Here is a 21,277-nt window from a genome sequence, read left to right as displayed (position 1 = left end):
TTGTCTCTGGTATTGCTTCCTGATTTGAATATCAAGTATACAAACAAAGTCACATACCTGTAGACCACCCACACTTTATAAGACAATTCAAGTGTCTCACTTATGGGCAAGTCTTTACGGGCATTGGACGCGAGAATTACACACCGATTATGTCAAGTATTGATTGAGTATTAGAAGATAGAGAGGTCAACGCAGGGGGGGCACAAAAAGGCAGAAAGCAAAGCAAAATATCAGAGAGTACGAATAATCTCATGTTGGGCATTCACCACCGGCAACTTTTTTCGTTTTAGTTTTGCTTGCACTCGGCGGCCTCCTTCTTGGGCTTGGAAGTACCATCCTGGAACAAAGTTAGCAGGTTGATCTAAATCGGTGAGTGTTGTATGTCCTACCTCTTCATCTGTGTCCTCCTCGTCCACATCACGGTCCGACCCAAGATCCTCCTCGTCCTCATCGTCCTCCTCCTCATCATCATCATCATCCTCGAGCTCGTCACCATCGAAATCCTCACCGAGCTCCTCAAACTGGAGAGCTTCGCCGGTGAACCAGTCGATGGCACGGGGAATAAGCTTCTCCTTAATATCCTCGCCGAGCTGGTAATCAAGCTCCAGACGCTCTTCAATGTCGCTGGCGACTGACTCGTCATCCTCGGAGGGTGGCTGCGGGGGGAGAAGAAGTTGAAGAAGGACTCGGTAGGCACACTAATCTTAACAACGCGGGTCTGCTTGGTGTCTAAGGGAGGGTAAACTGTCAGTTTCAACTTAGCAACCCAATATTCGAGTGCACATACTCTTGTTGCGCTGCTTCTTGCTCTCCAGACGGAGGGTCAGGTCTTTGTCCTCCTTCCAGTCAATTTGGGATCCATCAGCGTGGTCGTAAATGAAATCGCCACCGTATCCACTCTCATCCTTGTAGAAGTATGTCTTGGAAATAGTTTTGTTGGTGAAGAACTCGTTCTCAGAGAACTCAAAAATGAGGCGGAATCCGGGTCGGTCAAGGTACTCCATGCGAATGTCGGTGAGGTGCTTGAGAGCCTCCTCATCGCGCTCGGTGATCATCTCAGCAAGCGAGATCTGGTTCTTCATGGCAGAAAGCCAGAACTCGGGAATGCCGTTCGCGGTCTCAGCCTCCTCCTTCTTGGGTTCCTCCTTGGTCTCCTCCTCATCACTCTCCTCATCCTCCTTTCCGGCCTCAACCTCGGCCTCGGTCGGCTCGACACCGCCGTTGATGATAGTAGAACGACGCTGGTACAGGGGCGTGAACTTGCCGAAGTACTTCTTCTCAAGTTCCAGAACCTCCTCTTGGAACTGAGCCTCGAGCTTGGAGTGCTCCTTCTGAATACCCTTCAGACCAGCGACACGGCGGCGGACGGAGGGGGGAGAGATTCGATGTAGCCTGACGAGCGACCGACGAGTTGACCCAACTTGCCTTGGATCATGGAGACCAGAGCAGGGTTGCGGGCGAAGAGCGAGGCAGCGGCGGCTTTGTCAAGGGATTCTAGGAAAAGAGAAAACACGGTCAAAGAGATGCCGGTGAAGAAAAGAAACGAAATGACTTACCCTCCTCGATGCTGGATACACCAGGCTGCTGAGCGTGAGACGAGATGGGAGCATTGTTGGCCGGTGTGTTTTGCGGGGTTCTTCTGCAAGTCAGTATATAATTTTTTTTTTTTTTTTTTTTTTGATAAGGGTGGAAAAAATAAAACTGGGAAATCCTTACGGTGCGACCGGGAAGTCCGCCTTCTTGTTTCTGATGGGCTCAGACATGATGAATGGGGGGAATGAAAAGGGGTTGGGAGAGAATGAGGTGAGGAGAGAGAAGAAGGAAGAATTTGATAACCCGTCTAGTTTTGGGGGGAGAGAGTCTGGAAGATGGTGGGATCCTTAGCGCCCTGTGGTCGAGGGGCTTGGCGGGTTGTGGTTGAGAGCATGCAAAGGCTGCAAATTCTCCCAACAATACCTTTTGATACTTTGATTTGTCGGACCTTCATACCTTCGATTTATATTTATATTTTACCTATTCTCTGTTTCTTCTATAATGTCTTGATGTCCTGATATCAAGATATCGAGATATCTTGCTTCCTGGAATTTCGATATGATCGCTCCCGGTGGCGCCCTGAACCATTACCCCTCTCTCCAATTCCAATGCTATGAAGAGAATTATTTCTATGGCCGTGGTTGTTGACGGCACCTTCTTTTGACCTAAGCAACTTTCTTCGAACTCCTTGGTGAGAAAATAGAAAAAAATAGATTCGCCCCTCCATGGATAGAAGGAGATATATATTTATAGAAACAGGTATTTTACACCCGTGGACGGGCATGTTGTGTCCAAACTGCATGACATTTGATGACGTTCAAGGCCCGGGGTTAAGCTAGGATGATGTAAAAAGTCCTTTGTTTACAAGGATGCAAGTAGTAATCCCAACTAGTCACTTGGATAATTGCAGGAACTAAGGAATTGAGAGTCTTTGGGGCCTGGAGTGGATGTAGATCTTCCCGTATCTCAGATCAAAACCCCGTCGATGATTTAGTGGCCAATAAGATGCCTGTTAAAGTTCAAAGATATGATGCCAAGACACATCCAGTCTTCTAGATTGTTATCGAACCCCGCCAATATATATACATAGCATATAGTAAAAGTCATTTATATCGTGTACGGAGTACAACTCTATATGGATTTCCTGCATGGGGTCGGGGGATTTCCAAGTTTGGTCCGCCTCGGGATACATATAATTATGTAATCCAAAGCTTTATCAGGAAATCACATGGAGATAAGTCGCTCTCCGCTGTGGGACTCCGATAAGCTCCAGATCACACACCCTGCTTTTGTGTGGGAACTTGCGCTCCGCGATATATGCTCTCCTTCGGTCCTGTGTCGGTGAAATACGACCATACTAAAACCCCATAATACGACACTCAGACAGGCTGCTGGGGAATTGGCTGCGCTGACCTCTCTCTTAAACATGGGAAGCCGTCCGCAGTCTCCCTCGGGGACTGGTCCCGTGGACCTATCTATGCCTCGAAATAGACTGCGACGCGATTCCATGAGAAGCAGGTTGCTATGCTCCCTTACTATTTGCCTCTACCCTTGGATCGCTGCTGATTCTTCTTTAGTATGAGCGTCGTGTCGGATGTGGAGATGGCCCGTAATGAGGTATGTCAAATCTCTATTCTTATGTGCAGTCTTCGGCGCAGGAGCTGACTCGCACTAGGTCTTCGATGGCCCGATATCGGAGAGCATTCCTTCTAGCGTCGTCTCGTTTGCGCACCGCCGTGATCGAGCAGGCTCTACGGTGAGCTTTACATACTTTCAGGACGAGGAAGACTTCGCAGAATGGTCGAACGAAGATGAGGATGTAGTGGATGAGGAAGACGAGGTTGATGAAGCATCTCTACATGGGATCAGGGACCCAGATCTTGAGTCAGCTAGGGGATCCTTTGTGTCTAAGCGGATGTCTACCTCGCGCGACTCGGTTGAACATCCACTTCTTTCTCGCTACCTGTCCGCCAGCTCGTATGGCCGAGACCGGCGATCCGGCAGTCGGTTGAATCAAAAAGTCTATATTGCGTCGGAGGATCTGACAGCTGTCTTTGCTGGCTTTTCCACGAGTTCGGGAGGGTTTGCTGTCTATATTGCCCTTTGCATCTTGACCGGTGGATTTGCCTGGCTCCTCTTCCGATGGCTGCCACGATGGCGGGTAAAGTTGATTGGGAAGGCAACCCCGATAGGGAAATGCCAGTGGGTGGCTATCGAGGTGAAATTGTGAACTTCCCATCCCATACAATAACCGTCTGACCCCATAATAGGACCAATGGAACCAATTCACCATCCACGGAGTTGACAGCCAAATCTATGGACGTCCGCTTTCCACGGTCTTCGCTGACTCGCCAAGTCACGGCTACGATGAGGATAATGACCCGAATATCGACTCTCTACGCTTCATTGACTATCGATATCTGAAATTCTTCTATCATCCAATCGAGGACAAATTTTCTTTGATAAATGGCTGGAAAGATCCCTCGTGGACTAATGCCAAGGTTATGCGAAGTGGATTGGATGCCGACGAACGAGACAGCAGGGAACAGATATTTGGAAGCAACGCCATCGAAATTGAGCAAAAGACAATTCCTCAGCTTCTCGTCGACGAGGTCAGTTTCCTTCTGGTTATTTCATCAATATATCTGACATTGTATAGGCCTTTCATCCTTTCTATATCTTCCAAATTGCCAGTCTCGTTCTGTGGTCCATGGATGAGTATTACTACTACGCCGTCTGTATCTTTCTTATATCATTTTTCAGCATAGCAACGACTGTGCTAGAGACAAAATCAGTGCGTTTAATCCTAAAGTTGAACCAATCTCCAGAAAACTAACGCTGCTATAGACAATGAGTCGGCTCAGGGAGATATCTCTCTTCGAGTGTGATGTTCGTGTTTTAAGAAATGGGTTCTGTAAGTTCGCTCGATATGTCATCTTATTGATTGATGTAAACTGATCGTATCTGCAGGGCGGTCTGTCTCCTCACAAGAGCTGGTTCCTGGTGATGTGTATGAATTCTCCGACCCATCCCTTCACCAGGTCCCGTGTGACTGTATCTTGTTGTCAGGGGACAGCATTGTGAATGAGAGCATGCTCACCGGTTCGTACAAGACTTCAATATTTATATATGCATCTAACTCGAATAGGTGAATCCGTTCCCGTGTCTAAGACACCACTCACTGATGACGCCCTCAAATACCTCGACCTCAGTACCCCTTCTATCCACCCCCAGGTTGCTAAGCACTTCCTTTTCAGCGGAACGAAAGTAATCCGGGCTAGACGACCCCAAAATGTTGACGAAGATGAAGCAGTAGCATTGGCAGTCGTTATGAGGACCGGCTTTTTGACGACCAAGGGGGCTCTAGTTCGATCGATGCTTTTCCCAAAGCCTTCTGGATTCAAATTCTATCGAGACTCATTCCGCTACATCGCCGTGATGGCGATTGTCGCCCTTCTCGGATTTGTTGCTTCATTCATTAACTTTGTTCGATTGGGTGTAAGTCAATGCTCGGAGACCATTTTCCCAAGGTTATTTGGCCACTAATACAACGAAACACAGCTTGCTTGGCATCTGATCATAATCCGAGCCCTCGATCTGATCACGATTGTTGTACCGCCAGCTCTCCCAGCCACACTTACCATCGGAACCAATTTTGCGCTTTCAAGGCTGAAAAAGCAGAACATATTCTGTATCAGCCCACAGAAGTGAGTCGCGGAAGCTGAATGATGTTTTAACTTCAACACTAATACATGAGACCAGGGTCAATGTGGGAGGAAAGCTGGACATTGTTTGTTTCGATAAAACTGGAACCCTCACAGAAGATGGGCTGGATGTGCTAGGAGCCCGTATAGTGACCCGTGGCAAAAGGTTTGTCTGTTTCCGAGTACGGTCCTTGAGCTGGCGCTGAAGAAGACTCTAGGTTTTCAGAGTTGCTCTCTGAGACGTCTGACGGGTTTCTTTGCCCTTCCCAAAATGCCGACTCCGAATGCGATATCGAAAAGCAAAGGAACATCATGTACGCCATGGCTACATGCCATTCCCTCAGGGTAGTGGATGATGAGCTGTTGGGAGATCCTCTCGATGTGAAGATGTTCCAATTCACCAACTGGAGGTTTGAGGAGGGAGGGAATCATGTTTCCGACCAGACAAACCCCAAATACGACACCATAGCGCCGTCAGTTGCAAAGCCCCCTCAACGACATATCGGTGACGGACAGGATGTAAATGTGAGTTGATTTTATTCAGGCCACGGCTTCATTTCTGACAATATTCAGGACTCTCTCGAGCTTGGGGTGCTGCGGAGTTTCGAATTTGTCTCCAATCTTCGCCGCGCAAGTGTCATCGTCAGGAAGTTTGGTGACAATGGAGCAAGTTTCTTTGTCAAGGGTGCCCCGGAAAGCATCAAGGACATATGTATTCCTGGAACACGTCAGTGCTCCCCCTCCCCCTTCTATCTACGTAAGCCTGTGTTGCTGATATACTTTCTTTTGCAGTTCCTTCGGACTATGAGGACCTCCTGAACTACTACACACACAAAGGATACCGTGTGATTGCCTGCGCTTCCAAATACGAACGAAAGCTGAGCTGGATGAAAGCCCAAAAAATGACGCGGACGGACGCCGAATCCGACCTGGAATTCCTGGGCTTCATTATATTCGAGAACAAGTTGAAACCCAGTACTGCCGGTGTGATTTCTGAGTTGAACGAGGCGGGCATCCGCAATGTAATGTGCACCGGTGATAACATCTTGACTGCCATCAGCGTTGCTCGTGAATGCAACATGCTTGGACGTGATGAACTATGTTTCATTCCGCACTTTATTGAAGGTTTGTTTTTACCACATCCAAGCTGTAGTCGTAATTCAGTATTAACGATACGCAGAACCTGGTATTTCATCCAAGATTTCTCTCATATGGGAATGTGTGGACAATCCCGACCTCCAGTTGGATCCCAGAACACTCTTGGTAAAATATCTTTTCCTTACATCCAGTTACTAGCAGCTAATGCAATTGCAGCCTATGAACGACGCGGAGGTCGACCTGTCAATTCCAGGAAACGTTCTCACCGAGCGTGAATACTCTGTCGCTGTCACGGGTGATGCCTTTAGGTGGTTGGTTGACTTCGGGAATGAAGATGTACTCAAAAAGGTAAGTGGCTGTTGTGCTGACTCTTTCCACCTTCTATTATGCCTCGAACTAATGTGTGCTGTCTAGGTGCTTGTATGCGGCAAAGTGTTTGCTCGTATGTCCCCAGACGAGAAGCACGAACTGGTTGAGAAGCTTCAATCTATCGATTATTGCTGTGGCTTTTGCGGCGACGGTGCCAATGATTGTGGCGCTCTGAAGGCTGCAGATGTTGGTATCTCATTGTCGGACGCCGAGGCGTCCGTTGCCGCGCCCTTTACCAGTCGCCTGTTCGAAATCTCCTGTGTTCCGACGGTGATTAAGGAGGGTCGAGCTGCTCTGGTGACAAGCTTCTCCTGTTTCAAGTTCATGAGTCTTTATTCCGCCATTCAGTTCTCCTCGGTTAGCTTCCTGTACACGTCGGGGTCAAATCTTGGTGATTTCCAGGTAAGTGGGCTATATTACCAAAATAGTTGAAGGATCGCTAATGGGTTTAAGTTCCTTTTTATCGACCTTGTGCTCATTATGCCCATTGCAGTCTTCAGTGAGTGGTTCATTTCTACTAGATTTGAGTCTCTGAGCTAACTTTCTTCTAGTGGGTTGGGCTGATCCTGCTCCCACGCTGTCTCGGAAACGGCCAACTGCTGATCTTGTGTCGCGTAAGGTATTGACACCTTTGCTCGGGCAGATATTGTTAGTTGTGCTGTCACAGCTCGCAGTCTTCCGGACTGTTCAATTACAGCCGTGGTCAGTAACCATCACAATATACCCATCAAAATTATTCTAACAAACGATGCAGGTTCTTGCCGCCACAACTGGACCTGGAAAAGAGCAACATCGTCAACTCGGAGAATACGGCTTTGTTCTTGTTTTCCTGTTTCCAGTACATCTTCATCAGTATTGTTCTGAGCGCCGGTCCACCATTCCGGAAACCAATGACCCAGAATGGTAAGTATCACCATTCACTTCATTTTCTTGCTCATCAAGATATTGACGGTCACGATTTAGGGCCGTATTTGTTTACGATCATCGTCAACACCCTGATCTCTGGCTATATGCTCTTTAGACCATCCAACTGGGTATCGGAGGTGATGCAACTGACTTATATGTCTGATGTTTTCAGATGCTGGCTACTCGCGCTAGCATTCGGTATCTTCGTTCTGTCCTGGACAGCAGAGAAGAACATATTCCCACGTGTGGCACAGATGCTTGGACACGCTCGTGCCCGCTTGCAGCCAAACTACCGCAAAAAGCGCAAGATGTACAAAGTGCTGTTGGAGGCATTGCGCCTATGAAATACGCTTTTAAAGCACCCACATTGTACGTTATCAAATAGACATAGACTGTAGATTGTCGGTCTTTGGATATATGACCTGGTCATTTGTCTATAGAGGCTCCGCCTCGGCCAATAGGGCCACAGAGTTACCATTTCAGAAAATTGAAAAGAAAGGGTATGATACAATTCGGCTGGTAAATGGCTATCGTGAATCTGGCACTTGTAGCTTTTGACATGCACTCGGCAACACCCGGCTCTCTGCTCCTCTCTTCCCACTCCAAGTACATAGTACACAATGTGGCCTAACCATCACCGCTGCCGTGAGGGAAGAAGCGGTTGCGCAGGAAAAATGAAATTGACGATTGTAATTCGATCAGTGGTCCCAAGGGTGCTTCCAGCCCAACAGAGCGGGACCATCCTTCTTGGCCCGGTACATGAGCTACTCAGAAGAATCCTGTTAGTACAAATTCTCCATATCAAAAGGAGGCAATCCTTACGAAGAACCACATGCTAGCGCCCAATGCAGTCGCAGTGAAGCGGTAGAGCGGTCGGACCGGGTGGATGTGGATAGGGTGGGAGGAATTGCCCGCCATGACTGTGTAGGTTGGAGAGCAATTAGTTTCCACAGAAATCGTATAAGCGGATAAAGGTGCATGCAAGACGTACTGTGTACTGAAAATGGCTGTTGTTGGTTAACAGAACGCCAATCTCGAATCGGATCTGAAGACGGAGGGTTCTGCGGTTCAACGGGGACGGAGAGGTCGAAGACACGTGACCCGTGACGGCACTCGACTTCCACAGCGCAGCGGTAGGATTGTTCAGCAGTACTATCGGCAGAACACTCATTTATATCATTATTGGAGTGTTGCCTGACTCCTATTCTACTCGTGCCTTGATTGGGCTGGTTCCTATTCAGGTTTATATTGAGCCTATTGTATGACCGACCTCCGTACGCGAGGCCTTTGAACAATGCGAAATCGTCGCACATGCTTTCTACTATGATATGGACTCGGCTTTTAACACATTTCACGTGCTTGTTTCTCTCCGAGAAGGCTCCTGTTAATTCGCATTGACGCTTTCTTACCGCCGTCTGTCTTCGAAGACTTCTCGAACCATCCTCCGTGTACCTTTGACGCAACACCGAACCAAAACATACCGAACATCTTGACTGCGGCCGATAATTAATTTTGAAATAATCACCAGCTAGCACGATCAGCATTTTTTCTCCGGCGTGAGCGACCAGTCCAAGCGACGAGTCAATATGGCGATCAAATCCCTGGAAAAGGATGAGAATGGCCAGGCCCGTTTCTTTGGCTGTTCGAACATCCGTGACTATGAATTTCTCGATAAGCTTGGGGAAGGAACATTCGGGTGAGTCTGGCGGCGCTGGCACCGAGAGAACCCGGCTGACTGGTTGATAGCGAGGTCTACAAAGCAAGGTCCAAGAAGGACGCCAAAATTGTCGCCTTAAAAAAGATCCTAATGCACCACGAGAAAGAAGGCGTAAGTCCACTGGCCCTTTGTCTTTTTCGTTTGCCATAAACTGACCTTTGCTGTTGGTGCTAGTTCCCCATTACCGCCATCCGAGAGATCAAACTCATGAAGGCGCTCTCCCACCCAAACATTTTGCAGCTCAAGGAGATGTCAATTGAGCGAGGCAAAGGCGAAGGACGGAAAAAACCGAGCATGTACATGGTCTTTCCATACATGGAACATGACTTGTCAGGACTCCTGGAGAACCCGGCAGTTACATTCACCGAACCGCAGATTAAATGCTACTTGATGCAGCTCCTCGAAGGGCTCAAATTCATGCATGCAGTAAGATTGTCTTGGAACACCCATTCCTGCAATATTTGTCTAACAGCTTCGCAGAACCGCATCCTACATCGTGATATGAAAGGTAGGTGTTGAGAGTACTGATATACCATAGCCCTGAGCTAACAAAATGAAAAGCCGCGAACCTTCTAATTAGCAATGGAGGAATTCTCCAAATTGCTGATTTTGGTCTTGCTCGGCCTTACGATGATGCCCCTCCACAACCCGGAAAAGGAGGAGGAGAATCCAAAAGAGAATACACTGCACTTGTTGTCACGAGGTGGTACCGTCCCCCAGAGTTGTTGCTGCAGCTACGGAAATACACAACAGCTATTGACTTGTGGGGAGTTGGGTGAGTTTTCCACTCCTGCTAGCCAGGTTTATCATCTTCTAATACCCTGTAGCTGTGTATTTGGCGAGATGTTTAAGGGCAAGCCTATCCTCGCTGGAAACAGCGATCTTAACCAAGCAGAATTGATATTCAACCTTGTGGGCACTCCCAATGAAGAGAATATGCCCGGATGGAGTCAACTCCCGGGTTGCGAGGGCGTGAAAAACTTCGGAATCAAACGCGGGAACCTCCATAACTTCTTCAAGGAGTATGTTACTTGTTTTCCCCCAGAAGACTTGGCCCCTAACTAACCATGCAACAGCCTAAACCCGGTAGCTATTTCACTATTAGGCCAGTTCCTCCGACTAGACTGGAGGAAACGCATCAACGCCATGGATGCATTGAAGCACCCATACTTCACCACCCACCCCCTCCCAGCACGACCCGGCGAAATCCCCCAATTCGCCGATTCCCACGAACTCGACCGAAAGAAGTTCCGCAGCCAGCGGGTGCCAATGCCCCCAGTGCCTCCAGCCGCCTCCGACACAAGCAATGGTGCTTGGCCAAGCTCTGGTTCTCGCGGACCAGACTCCCGACATAGCCGCGTCCCCGGCGCCGCCCGTGGAGGCCGACCCAATGCACAAGGAATGCATGGAAGCCATGGACATCATGCAGCTCACGGCCATCCGCAACGCCGCGCGCCTTTCCCACCTACACAAAGAGATACCGGATTACCCCCGCGTCCTCCCGCACCACACAACCCGCCATGGGATGGATCGCAATCCAACAGACCTGACAACAGAGATGATCGCCGAGGTCAATTCGGACAAGGTCGCCCAGGAGGCAGATCAGGGAACCTGGACTCTTATGTTCCAAATTACAGCAGCAATGACCGCGGCAGTGACCGCGGCAACGATCGGTCGCGAGACTCTGGCGAGCATGGCTCGCATTCAAATGCCGATTGGCGCTCGACTAGTCGGCGTGATTACCGTCGGGATCCTCCACCAAGAAGAAGGAGCCGCAGTCCCGGCTACAGAGACGGCAGTCGAGGGTAGGGTCATGAAGTCCAGCGAGTTCTCACTTAATGCATTTTACTTAGCCAATCCGTGTGGATGATATATGGCAGATTAAAAATGGAAATGGAAATGAAAACGAAAACGAAACATTCATGTCATAGCTTTTCTCTAGTAAATGGTGCATGGTATTCACAAAATATACACTCAACCGCTCTTACATCAGTCGTATCCAACTCGATATACTCGTGAGTTGGCAATTGCAATCTTGTAACATCCTAGGACCTCGTTGAGAGTGTCCCATTGCAATTGAGATTGAGCCCTGTGAGGACCCATCTATCTTAAGTTGATTAAAGCATCATAGCCCGAAGGCTAGCTTGTTTTTCGAATCGGTTGTTTAGTACAACACGCGGGTCATGATGCGAGCTGGAAAGGTGTTAGTCGTAGGTTCATGCGAGAGAGAAAGGATATGATCTTACAAGGAAGGCTCTCGAGACTGGTATACAATTCCTTGATAGTGGCAGCGTCCACGTTGCTGATATCAGCCATCAGATAGGCAACCTATAATAGTTAGTTTCTGCTGTCTTCTCTTTTGCGTGAAAGGCACGGATAAACATACGTCGCCTCTGCTATCGGTCATCTGCTTGTCGACGTTGTGGTCACCAATAATCTCGTTGACTGTGGCATTGTCAGTTAAGAGATCGCCTGATTTGAGTCAAATATACTCTACCTTTACGCAACACTCCAGGAATGTTCTTGTGGATGTAGATCACCTAGGCAAAATCAGTATCGTTGCAAAGCCGGATGACTGCACGAGGCAACTTACACGAGCGTGGTCAGGCTCATCCATTGTCAAAGAACGGAGGACAACCTCGGGCAAGTTGACAGCACCCAGGGTTGAACCCTCGTTAGCATAGCGGACCAGAGCCTGGGCAACTTCGACACCAATGGCCTTCTGAGCCTCCTCGGTACTTCCTCCGATATGGGGGGTCAGGATGAGGTTCTTGAGCGAGCGCAGATCAGCTCCCCAGCTGTTCAGATCGTTGTTGAAGTAGTCACCGTTTCCGGCGGGCTCATTGGGGTACACATCCAGAGCGGCACCAGCAACCTTACCGCTGCGCATGGCATCGATAAGTGCGGGGATGTCTACAACGGTTCCTCGGCTGGCGTTGATCAGGTAGCTTCCCTTCTTCATCTTCTCGAACTGCTTCTGTCCAATCATGCCCTTGGTCTCGGGGAGTTCGGGAACGTGGCAGGTAATGAAATCAGCTTCGGCCAAGAGATCATCCAAGGCTTCCACCTGGCGAGCAGTACCCAGTGACATTATGTTGAGCACGTCGTAGTAGATGACGGACATTCCCATTGCCTCAGCCAGTACGGACAGCTGGGCACCGATATGGCCATATCCAATGATACCTGAGAAGTCAGCGAAACAACCCCAGAAACAACAGCATGATTGGAAGGACATCACGTACCGAGTGTCTTTCCACGAATCTCCCAGCAACCGTTGCTCACCTTGTTCCAGGTACCAGCGTGCATCTCGCTGGAGCGGTCGCCCAATTGACGGGCAAGCATGACCATTTCACCAATGACCAACTCGGCAACACTGCGAGAGTTGCTGAAGGGGGAGTTGAAGACGGCAATACCCTGGTCGGCGGCATATTGGAGGTCGACCTGGTTGGTACCGATACAGAAGCAACCGATGACGATAAGGTTCTTCGCTTCCTTCAGGACTCGTGCGGTGAGCTTCGTCTTAGAGCGAATACCAATGACGTGGACATCCCTGCAATACAGCACGGTCAATTCATGAGCTCCGTGAGTCACCGAGAGGGAATTAGATTGGGACCCACCGAATCTTCTCAATGAGCTGATCTTCTGGGAGGGAAGACTTCAGGAATTCCACCTGGTAGCCTTGCTGGGAAAGTATTTCGCGGCCGGTCTGGTTGACATTCTCCAGGAGCAGGACCTTGATATCTTCTGTAGCGAATGGCTTGAGGGGCTTAGCGTTCACTGGAACCGTACGGTTGAAAGCAGAGCTGTGGCTGGATGGGGAATTGAAGGAGGCGCTGGGGGAGGTAGCGAGGAGGGAGGCATCGTCCTGACGAGGACGGATATCTCTTGCGTTTGACATGATTGAACGTGTATAGAGGACTGAAGCAGATTGAGAAGAAACAATCAGGGAAGATGTGGATGAATGCCCAGGTGGTCCACATGGATGACTCTTAATAGAAATTAAGTAAGCCCCCAAGGTCTCCGGAATCGGACTCTGGTTTCGGGGATTTACATTTGCAACTATGCATATATCCTACATAGTATGCACATTTCGCTCTTGCTAATTGATTTTTATTATTATAAATAGATAGTTGAAATATAGTACTCTACATGTATTCTTTGTATTCTATGTATTCTATGGAGGGGCACCGCGGGGCAAAGATTTTCTTTTTTCTTTTTCTTTTTTTTTTTTAGAAAAAAAGAAAATCCAAGATCTGACCAATCACACGCAGATCACATGTTTATCGGATGAGCTTATCTGCTTTAGGCAAATTATGGGTTCACCTAGGTAGTATTGCGTGCTACATCTAGTACTATATGTACAACTGTTGCTATAAATGTAGTTAATAGTTATAGATAAATTGTATATCTCCTTAATCCTGACCTTGCATATTTCGGTATCGCTTTATTGGCCATTACATAATAAACATGCTCCTCCGGGGCCCAGGGCTGCCGTTGCTTCTAACCTTCTCCAAATTTCTGACTTGCTCAAACATAAGAACCTTGGAATGTAAAGACGAGCCGAGTAACCTCAATAAAAGCAATATGCTATTCCTGTCACCGGGTGTATCTATCCATGTACTATTCGGAATGCCCGACCTTGGAACTTGGAAGGTTTCCCACCAAAAAAAGACTAGTGCTGTTAACGTGACTCTAATATCTACTATGTACCGACTTTATATACATATGTAGGTACTCTATTCTGCACGTTCCTATTTCACTTCCAACATATTAAGGTTAGGCGCACACTCAAGAACCTTTCTGGAGGCCTAGGAAGGTTATTCTGACTGACCTCCAGATCACCAGCTTACAATCCAACTTCCGCTACAACCCACAACTACTCTGCAACTACTCTGCAACACTCAAATCCCACTTCTCGTGAGTATTCCCATCTATCACCGCCGCCATTCACAAATTGTGTCCTTATTTACGTGAAAATGATACTAACGTGACTAGAACATGGAGGACTATGGCTCAATGGAAATCTCGTTGCTGGGATTAGATCCGTTACAAATATTCGATTCCTTCGGAAACTTCAAGCCCGTTCCTGGTTACCAACGGGAGGACAGGCGACTCTTTGAGTATGGCGGGGGTCTTCAAATACCCTCGGAAACCTTCGGGGCGATTTTAATGTTCGATTATCTCTTGCGGGCACTCATACAACATGCGGAATGGATTAAAGCCGAAGAAGGTGAATTGTCGTTTGTAGATTTATCATTCCAGGACTTTTTGCTATCCTTCCTAGGAGAATTGGGATTGGAACCCGAATTGGAATCCGAATTGGAAGCTGCTAAGTCCTTTGCTGAATTGGAAGCTGTTGAATCCCTTCTTGATGACGTTGCATTTGCCGAGATGGGATTTGCAATGCGGTTTGAACCTTCTATCATAGTAAAGTCATGATAGACACCCATGAAATTGGGGTCTTTCAAATCGGGATCCAGGTTTTGGATAAAGGCCTGGCATCGGGGGTTACCCTGCACAGCCTTAACGAAGAAGTTGAGAACCATATCCGCCGGCACGACGGAGGAAGTTCGTTGGTGAATCTCAAAGAGAGCTTCTTTGAACTTGCGAACAAACTCCTGGGGATTGCTGTTGTTGTTCTTGTATTGAAGATTGATGAGAACCTCGAAACGCTTGAAATTACCCTGCCAGGATGAGGAACCATATTCAGCGCGAAGACGTTTGTATGCATCTCGTGGATTCTCCACATTTTGCACATAGGAAGCAGGGATAGTGTCAAGGGTGCTAAAAATCTGATTGCAGCAGTGAATGTTAATCAGGTCCCATTTGTCAACGAGGACCTGATATTCCCTAAGTAGCTCCTTGTTCTTCTGCTTTTGTTCCTTAACAAGCTCTCGGACCACAACGTCAGAGACAGGAGCAATTGGATCACTAGAACCTGAAGCAAAGACAGCACTGGTAGCTCTATGCTGAGCAAGTTCTCGCACAGTCTCAACAGATTCGTCATAGAGGTCCGGGGGAGTGGGTTTGTTTACAGTGCCTTGAATGAGGTCGACGTAAGTCTTGTTGTTTCCTCTCAGGGCCATGTACAGTCTGTGTTGCCATTGGGCGAAATTGGATTCACCCTTTAGCTTGGGGACGACCTTGGAGATATCGGATTCCTTTTGGCGATCGAAATCGTAAGGGGTCGACATGGTGACGGTCGAAAAGCAAGGTCTCGAACGGTCAGGGAGAGTCTGGATGGACGAACGGTCTAGGCGGTCGGCGTGAGAACGGTCTGAAAAGCAGACGGTCTCGTCGAACGGCCTCTTTTTGTTTATGATCTTGTCTCCATTGTAGATCTTAACAAGAATGTATTCAGGTATTCATATTTCTATCTGTTATAGTCTATTGAGCTCGAAGTAAGGATTGAGGTGATTACTTCTTGATTACCTCTCACTGGTTATTGAGAACCTGTCTAGTGACCATTGTACATGGATATGTATGTTATGGATATTGTCCTCACCTGGAAGGAACCTTGGCTTTGTTTACTTGCTAAAAGGGAAGGCACCGGTCAGTCTCCTATTTAAATTCTCCTCTTCTCCTCTTCTTCTTCTTTTTTCTTCCTCTTCTCTTTTCTTCCTCTTCTCTTTTCTTCTCTTTGCTTTTCTCTCTTTGCTTTCTCCACTTTGACATTTCGACTTCAAAATGTCTGCTGCTACCAGTTCAGCGTCCACCACCCATGCCACTGGTTCCCTCCAAGACCCTACGAAGCTCAGTTCGTGGGTTACGGAGGCTCAGGATGCAAAGAAGACCCCTTTGCTATTCTCGTGCATCTACGGGATCTATCTTTTAGGCCGGATTGTCGTCCTTCTCGTGGCCAATGCCCTCAAGAAGAGAGAGTCACAAGCAGAGTAAGATTCATTATTCTCCTTCCCCTACATTGAGAGTAGCCGTGAGGATGCTATTGAGGCCTTTTTACACTAGACAAATACTAATCTCCACTGTAGGAAGGATGCCAAGTGCAGTGAATGCCCCACCGCAAGAAGCCGAATCCTGGAGCTTGAGCAACGGGTTAGGATCGCAGAGCTCTCCGCCAGGGAAGCCAACTCGCGCGCTGAGGAATTTGCAATGCAAGTGAGACGGGCAAATGAACTAGCGGAAGAGTTTCAGCGACGAGCTATGGCGGCTGAGGAGCAGGTAGGTGACTGGAGGAATTTCGAGTTTTCCGCCAATGAAGTTGGCAGTTTGCACTCACCCCAGACTCCTAGTCCTCATTCTGCTGCTTCTTCTGCTCAGTCCCGACCCAATTCCCTGAAGACCCAATCCAAGCTCTCCCGGTTGGTAAGCTGGGGACGCTCCCTGCGCCGCCGTCACAAAAGGAGTGAGACTTTGGAGGCTGGTCAGCAATTTTCCAAAGTTCGCAACTCTCGTTCTAATTGACAAAGGGTATCTGACTGTTAGTCTACCCTTGTCGAGGAACGAGCTTCGTCATTTCTTACAGGAACGGCTGGCCTCGGCTTGGCCTGTTCTTGAAGGAATGATTGGCTTTTGCTTGATCTATTCTTGAGAGAACGGCCTACGGCTTAGGATTGCTTCTGCTTTGTCTATTCTTATAGAACGGCTGGCTTCGGCTTGGCCTATTCCTGATGAATTGACAAACCCGGCCTGTTCTTGAAGGAATGATTGGCTTTTGCTCGATCTATTCTTAAGAGAATGGCCTACGGCTTGGGATTGCTTCTGTTGGTTTGTCTATTCTTATAGGACGGCTGGCCTTGCGGGTGGCTTCGCCTGTTCTTGATAAATGACGAGTTACTTCCGGCCTTCTCTTGGCCGGGGTCTTCCAGGACGATTACTGTCCTGGAGGATCCAACAGCTACGAGCTTGGACCTCTACGTGGTGCTGTTGACCATTAGCCCTCCGGTGAAGCCAACGCAAGCTCAAATCACTCTCCTTTCTGGCCCTTTCCGCAAATTCCTGTCGATTCTACGCTGGCAACGCTTTCAATAGAAGCAAACAGGTGTTTTCGAAGGGTCACGGTAAGCATAGAAACAATTGATACGGTTTTTTTGCTGACACTATTTCTCGACAGTGAGTGCGTTTTGTCTTTGCGCACTCTTTCTCTCGCTTTGCTTTTATCTACCTCTACCCACTGCCGAGCCATTATCCCACGGGGATCAAGCTACAGAGTGAAGAGCAAGATTATAGGTTGAGGCACGGTTCCCGTCTATCTGAGAAAGCTGACGAGAATACATGGAGTCTCGAAAGGACCTGCAAAGCATATGTTACATATATACACTGCTATAATCGGTTTTAAAGTTGCTGACCATAAACGCTAGAAGCCATGGTCGATCCAATATCTCAGCTTGCTCTTCATCTTCCGCCACCGAACAGGTAGTGGCTGAGCCCGTCACTGCCCCGTTGATGGGTCGAGTGACTGCGGCCCCCGATACCTCCCTTCTGGCTCGGGTCAAAAGGGGACCTGAGCCTGTGATCCCTCTTCTCCACCCTTGTAAGTCTCCATATGCACTGAATGGTAAACATAAAGCTAACGTTGTATGATACATCTAGGAGCCAAGTTCTTCCTGCTGTTCTTTCTTTCTTTCTTTTTTTTTAAGAAAGAAAGTTAAATAACAGCTGTCGGGCTAGAGGAATAACAGAAATTCTTTACTTGCGAACCTTACCCACATATATTCGGTCCTTATTCTTCTATAGTAATATGTAGATACCTAGGTAGCGAAGGGTGTAGATGATATAGTGTGTGTGCGAAGGGGCATAATGGCCAAAGGTCAAATGCCTGATTGCGGAAAATTAAGTATACCTAAATTACTATAGTTAGCAGACTCTTAATAAGTTTAATAAGTAAGGTATAGTCTAAATAGGTGGGCCTCCGAAGTATTAGGCTAAACCTTTATACCTAGATATACCGCCCTCTAGATTCTGCCGGTTCTACCAGACTTAAAACTCCTAATAAAGTTAGGTAGGCACGTGATCTAACACTAAGGTATAGTTAACTATTCCTAAAGAGACTGCTAAAAAAGACCACTAAAAAGACCACTAAAAAGACTACGGCCGTATAAGCGGCCGACTATTTATTTTGACAAATACTGAGTGATCTGGATGGATTTACTGGAAACCCATAGCTATCAATGAGTCGTGGAGAAGAATATACCACTGTCGAGAAGCCTGTTCTAGGTCGTACACAGATTTCATCAGAAGACCAATCTGGTCTTCCTTTTGAACGGAAGTTTAGTGAAGCTTAGCAGTCTATTTAGCGATTTGCTTTGCTCCGCAGGCAGCTTGGTTTTCGGGGAGTTTAACAAGGATTGATTCCTTGATACCAGCATTTAGAAATGCAGATTTAATGTCAAAATAGCGCAATGCTTATCCAAGGGCAGCGGAGATCGTATAGAAGACCTTATTACTATTACTTAGCTTGCACCCTGACCTTGGAACCTATGCTTGTTAGTCAGCTTGCTATTAAGAGACAGGCTCTTCCTACACTGGTTGCATTGATTCATAAAGCAACTCGGCAAGGAATATGGGACTGGCATTGTCGGATCTTGATCTGGCAGATCCAAATTCTCCCAGGAATCCATGGGATAGCAGGAATCCTCTCAGCTGTATTGGGTTTCCCTTCCCACCGATGTCCGATCGATATTTTTAAGATGTCTTTGATGTCGTTCTACATATCAACCAGGTATACTCCTACAGAGTAGCTAAAGTGGGGCAATAATCCAAAATGGGCATACAAAGAAGACATCGGGATGTCGTCTTAAATGAGGGGATCCTAATATATCTTGAGCCAAATAGATCAGATTACTAGTCCTACGTCGTCAAGGACAGAAGCCGGCTATTCTTGTGTGCATGTATGCGTCCATAAGTCATGAACTAAACCATCGTAATTTGTACTTTGTATCTCAAGGTACATATTGGGATATCTCCTTAAACCTGAAGACCTTGCATCTTTTTGGCGGCATCATCAGTGCCCTTGTTGGCCTTCGCCTTGGCCTTGCTGGATGTGGTATCCTTAGGGAGCTCCTTGGTGTAAGGGAGGAACTCAGGAGCACCGGGGATGTACTTCCGCAGGACCTCTGGGACCTCGATACCCTAAAATAGTAGTTAGCTATTGTTCGAATTACCATGAACCTTTGACACTTACATCTTCTTTCTGGTAGTTCTCAAGCACACAACAGAGAGTACGCTCCGTCGCGCACAGAGTGGAGTTCAGTGCATGGACGTAAGTCTTCTTCAGATCAGTGGCCTTCTTCGCGCCGTACCGGATCTCCAGAGCTCGGGCTTGGTAGTCGGTACAGTTGGAGCAAGAGACGAGCTCCTTGTACTCCTGCTGGAAGGGGAACCAGGCCTCCAAGTCGTACTTCTTGGATGCCGCGTTGTTCAAGGCGCCGGAGACAATGGCGACAATGTTGTAAGGGAGTTTTAGGGACTGGTAGAATTCTTCTGAAGTGTTCATCATGTCCTCAAAGGCTTGCCATGAATCCTCAGGCTTTGTAAGAACGAACTGCTCAATCTGCTTGGGGTTAGGACATGGAAATCAAGGGCTCTTGGATCTATACTAACCTTTTCGAATTGGTGGACACGGAAGATACCCCAGGCATCTTTTCCGTGAGATCCAGCCTCCTTGCGGTAGCATGTGCTGTAACCGGCATATCTATTTCTTTTGTTAACAAAAACTATTCAGTCCTGGGCAAGAGAGCCTTACTTGATGGGAAGGTCCTTATCCTGGAGCCACTCGCTATCGTGCAAGGCAGACAATGGTTGCTCGGAGGTAGCAATGAGGTACTTGTCGGTCGACTTATCCTCGCTCTCAGTAACCTTATACAACTCCTCGTCAAATTGCTCGAGCTGCGCAGTCTTCGCCATGAGATCCTTGAGCATGAACTGAGGGGGCTGGTTAGGTGTGTAGCCCTTGTTGAAGAGGAACTCCAGACCATAGTTGATCAGAGCCAAGTTGAGGAAAAGACCGTAGCCAGTCAAGCAGTATCCACGGTGGCCAACAATCTTGACACCACGCTCTGGGTCATATCCATCGAGACGAGTCAGCACTTCGTGGTGGGAGAGGCAGCCTGGCTTCTGCATTTCGGCGCCCTCGGGGGTCCATGTCTTGATCAGCTTGTTGTCTGCCTGCAGCCAGAAATCCACCTGTTAGTCTCACGGCGCATTCGATTTCCAGGCTTAAAAGACCCATACCTCATCGTTGCTCACGGGCACAGATTCGTGGACGTAGTTTCCAATCGTGCGAATCTTCCGGTCGCGTTGAACCTCCTTGGCGACAGCAGCTTCCTCCAGCTGCTTCTTCTTTGTCTCGAGCTCTGCCTTTTGTGCGAGCAACTCGGTTGCGTCTTCCTTGTTCTGAGAATGGATAAGCATCTCTCCATGCAAGTAGATTGGCCTGGAAATGCCTACCTTCTTCTTCATACCAATTGCCTTCTGGACTCCATTGATCTGAGAACCCATCTGTGTGACATCGTACCGGGCTATGCCTGTCAGTAAGACCTCGCCAACCTGATAAGAAAAGGATCCATACCGCGTCGTGCCTCTTCATAAAGCGCGACAACTTCATCAACGGCCTCCTCCGGAGCAAATCGCTTCTGCTGGCTTTCCTTGATCTTCTTGATATCACCACCGCGCTCGGTGACAAAGTCTGCAAGGTCCAGCATATTGGCGATTGGAGTTCAGAGGTTCTGGGGAATCCAAGAGGTAGAGGGGTGACTCAAATTGTGGAGGGGTAAAAACGAGGAAAATCAAAGTGCGTGGATACACGCACTTGGGCCACGAGGGGTTGCATTACTTAATCGATAAGGCGGCTCCCGGGTTTACTTCCAAATAGGCTAAGTTATGGCCACGGATATTTCTATACAACATAGATCAATCTGATTCAATACATTGTATACTTATAGAAGCCTGTTTAAATTGAGATTCATTACTCTATGCATGGTACCGATCCATG

At 47.9% G+C, this 21,277-nt stretch overlaps 7 protein-coding genes across 7 annotated transcripts; 3 read left to right on the top strand and 4 right to left on the bottom strand.

Annotated features, from left to right (window-relative positions):
- Nucleotides 1–286: 286 nt before the first annotated feature.
- nap1 (histone chaperone NAP1) lies at nucleotides 287–1,763 on the bottom strand (the record flags this gene model as incomplete). The annotated part of the gene is made up of 7 exons (XM_056707912.1): nucleotides 287–337; nucleotides 390–656; nucleotides 713–729; nucleotides 788–1,331; nucleotides 1,409–1,494; nucleotides 1,557–1,636; nucleotides 1,717–1,763. The coding sequence occupies 7 exons, from the start codon at nucleotides 1,761–1,763 to the stop codon at nucleotides 287–289; spliced, it is 1,092 nt and encodes a 363-aa protein (XP_056572214.1).
- A 1,196-nt stretch (nucleotides 1,764–2,959) lies between these two features.
- N7489_002156 (uncharacterized protein) lies at nucleotides 2,960–7,954 on the top strand (the record flags this gene model as incomplete). Its single annotated transcript, XM_056707911.1, has 20 exons — nucleotides 2,960–3,051; nucleotides 3,111–3,150; nucleotides 3,209–3,751; nucleotides 3,804–4,145; nucleotides 4,193–4,327; nucleotides 4,381–4,447; nucleotides 4,504–4,635; nucleotides 4,682–5,031; nucleotides 5,095–5,240; nucleotides 5,296–5,403; nucleotides 5,456–5,762; nucleotides 5,811–5,964; nucleotides 6,030–6,362; nucleotides 6,418–6,500; nucleotides 6,552–6,683; nucleotides 6,750–7,106; nucleotides 7,158–7,203; nucleotides 7,256–7,406; nucleotides 7,459–7,607; nucleotides 7,668–7,954. 20 exons carry the CDS (start codon nucleotides 2,960–2,962, stop codon nucleotides 7,952–7,954), a joined length of 3,954 nt encoding a protein of 1,317 aa, XP_056572213.1.
- A 290-nt stretch (nucleotides 7,955–8,244) lies between these two features.
- N7489_002155 (uncharacterized protein) lies at nucleotides 8,245–8,923 on the bottom strand (the record flags this gene model as incomplete). The annotated part of the gene is made up of 2 exons (XM_056707910.1): nucleotides 8,245–8,374; nucleotides 8,433–8,923. 2 exons carry the CDS (start codon nucleotides 8,921–8,923, stop codon nucleotides 8,245–8,247), a joined length of 621 nt encoding a protein of 206 aa, XP_056572212.1.
- Nucleotides 8,924–9,196: 273 nt separating this feature from the next.
- N7489_002154 (CDC2/CDK family serine/threonine-protein kinase) lies at nucleotides 9,197–11,197 on the top strand (the record flags this gene model as incomplete). The annotated part of the gene is made up of 8 exons (XM_056707909.1): nucleotides 9,197–9,306; nucleotides 9,357–9,438; nucleotides 9,502–9,753; nucleotides 9,808–9,835; nucleotides 9,889–10,102; nucleotides 10,155–10,349; nucleotides 10,404–10,636; nucleotides 10,683–11,197. The coding sequence occupies 8 exons, from the start codon at nucleotides 9,197–9,199 to the stop codon at nucleotides 11,195–11,197; spliced, it is 1,629 nt and encodes a 542-aa protein (XP_056572211.1).
- Nucleotides 11,198–11,491: 294 nt separating this feature from the next.
- On the bottom strand, nucleotides 11,492–13,225 carry N7489_002153 (D-3-phosphoglycerate dehydrogenase; the record flags this gene model as incomplete). The annotated part of the gene is made up of 7 exons (XM_056707908.1): nucleotides 11,492–11,520; nucleotides 11,574–11,655; nucleotides 11,714–11,772; nucleotides 11,825–11,867; nucleotides 11,921–12,510; nucleotides 12,570–12,877; nucleotides 12,945–13,225. 7 exons carry the CDS (start codon nucleotides 13,223–13,225, stop codon nucleotides 11,492–11,494), a joined length of 1,392 nt encoding a protein of 463 aa, XP_056572210.1.
- Nucleotides 13,226–16,014: 2,789 nt separating this feature from the next.
- Nucleotides 16,015–16,749, top strand: N7489_002152 (uncharacterized protein; the record flags this gene model as incomplete). The annotated part of the gene is made up of 2 exons (XM_056707907.1): nucleotides 16,015–16,220; nucleotides 16,317–16,749. 2 exons carry the CDS (start codon nucleotides 16,015–16,017, stop codon nucleotides 16,747–16,749), a joined length of 639 nt encoding a protein of 212 aa, XP_056572209.1.
- A 2,502-nt stretch (nucleotides 16,750–19,251) lies between these two features.
- On the bottom strand, nucleotides 19,252–20,987 carry N7489_002151 (serine--tRNA ligase SES1; the record flags this gene model as incomplete). The annotated part of the gene is made up of 7 exons (XM_056707906.1): nucleotides 19,252–19,416; nucleotides 19,469–19,837; nucleotides 19,888–19,978; nucleotides 20,030–20,451; nucleotides 20,518–20,679; nucleotides 20,734–20,804; nucleotides 20,855–20,987. The coding sequence occupies 7 exons, from the start codon at nucleotides 20,985–20,987 to the stop codon at nucleotides 19,252–19,254; spliced, it is 1,413 nt and encodes a 470-aa protein (XP_056572208.1).
- Nucleotides 20,988–21,277: the final 290 nt, after the last annotated feature.

The sequence above is a fragment of the Penicillium chrysogenum genome, assembly GCF_028827035.1.
Source record: "Penicillium chrysogenum strain IBT 35668 chromosome Unknown utg000001l_segment0_segment0, whole genome shotgun sequence".
Classification (NCBI taxonomy): domain Eukaryota; kingdom Fungi; phylum Ascomycota; class Eurotiomycetes; order Eurotiales; family Aspergillaceae; genus Penicillium; species Penicillium chrysogenum.
This window is presented reverse-complemented; position numbering and strand designations above follow the sequence as displayed.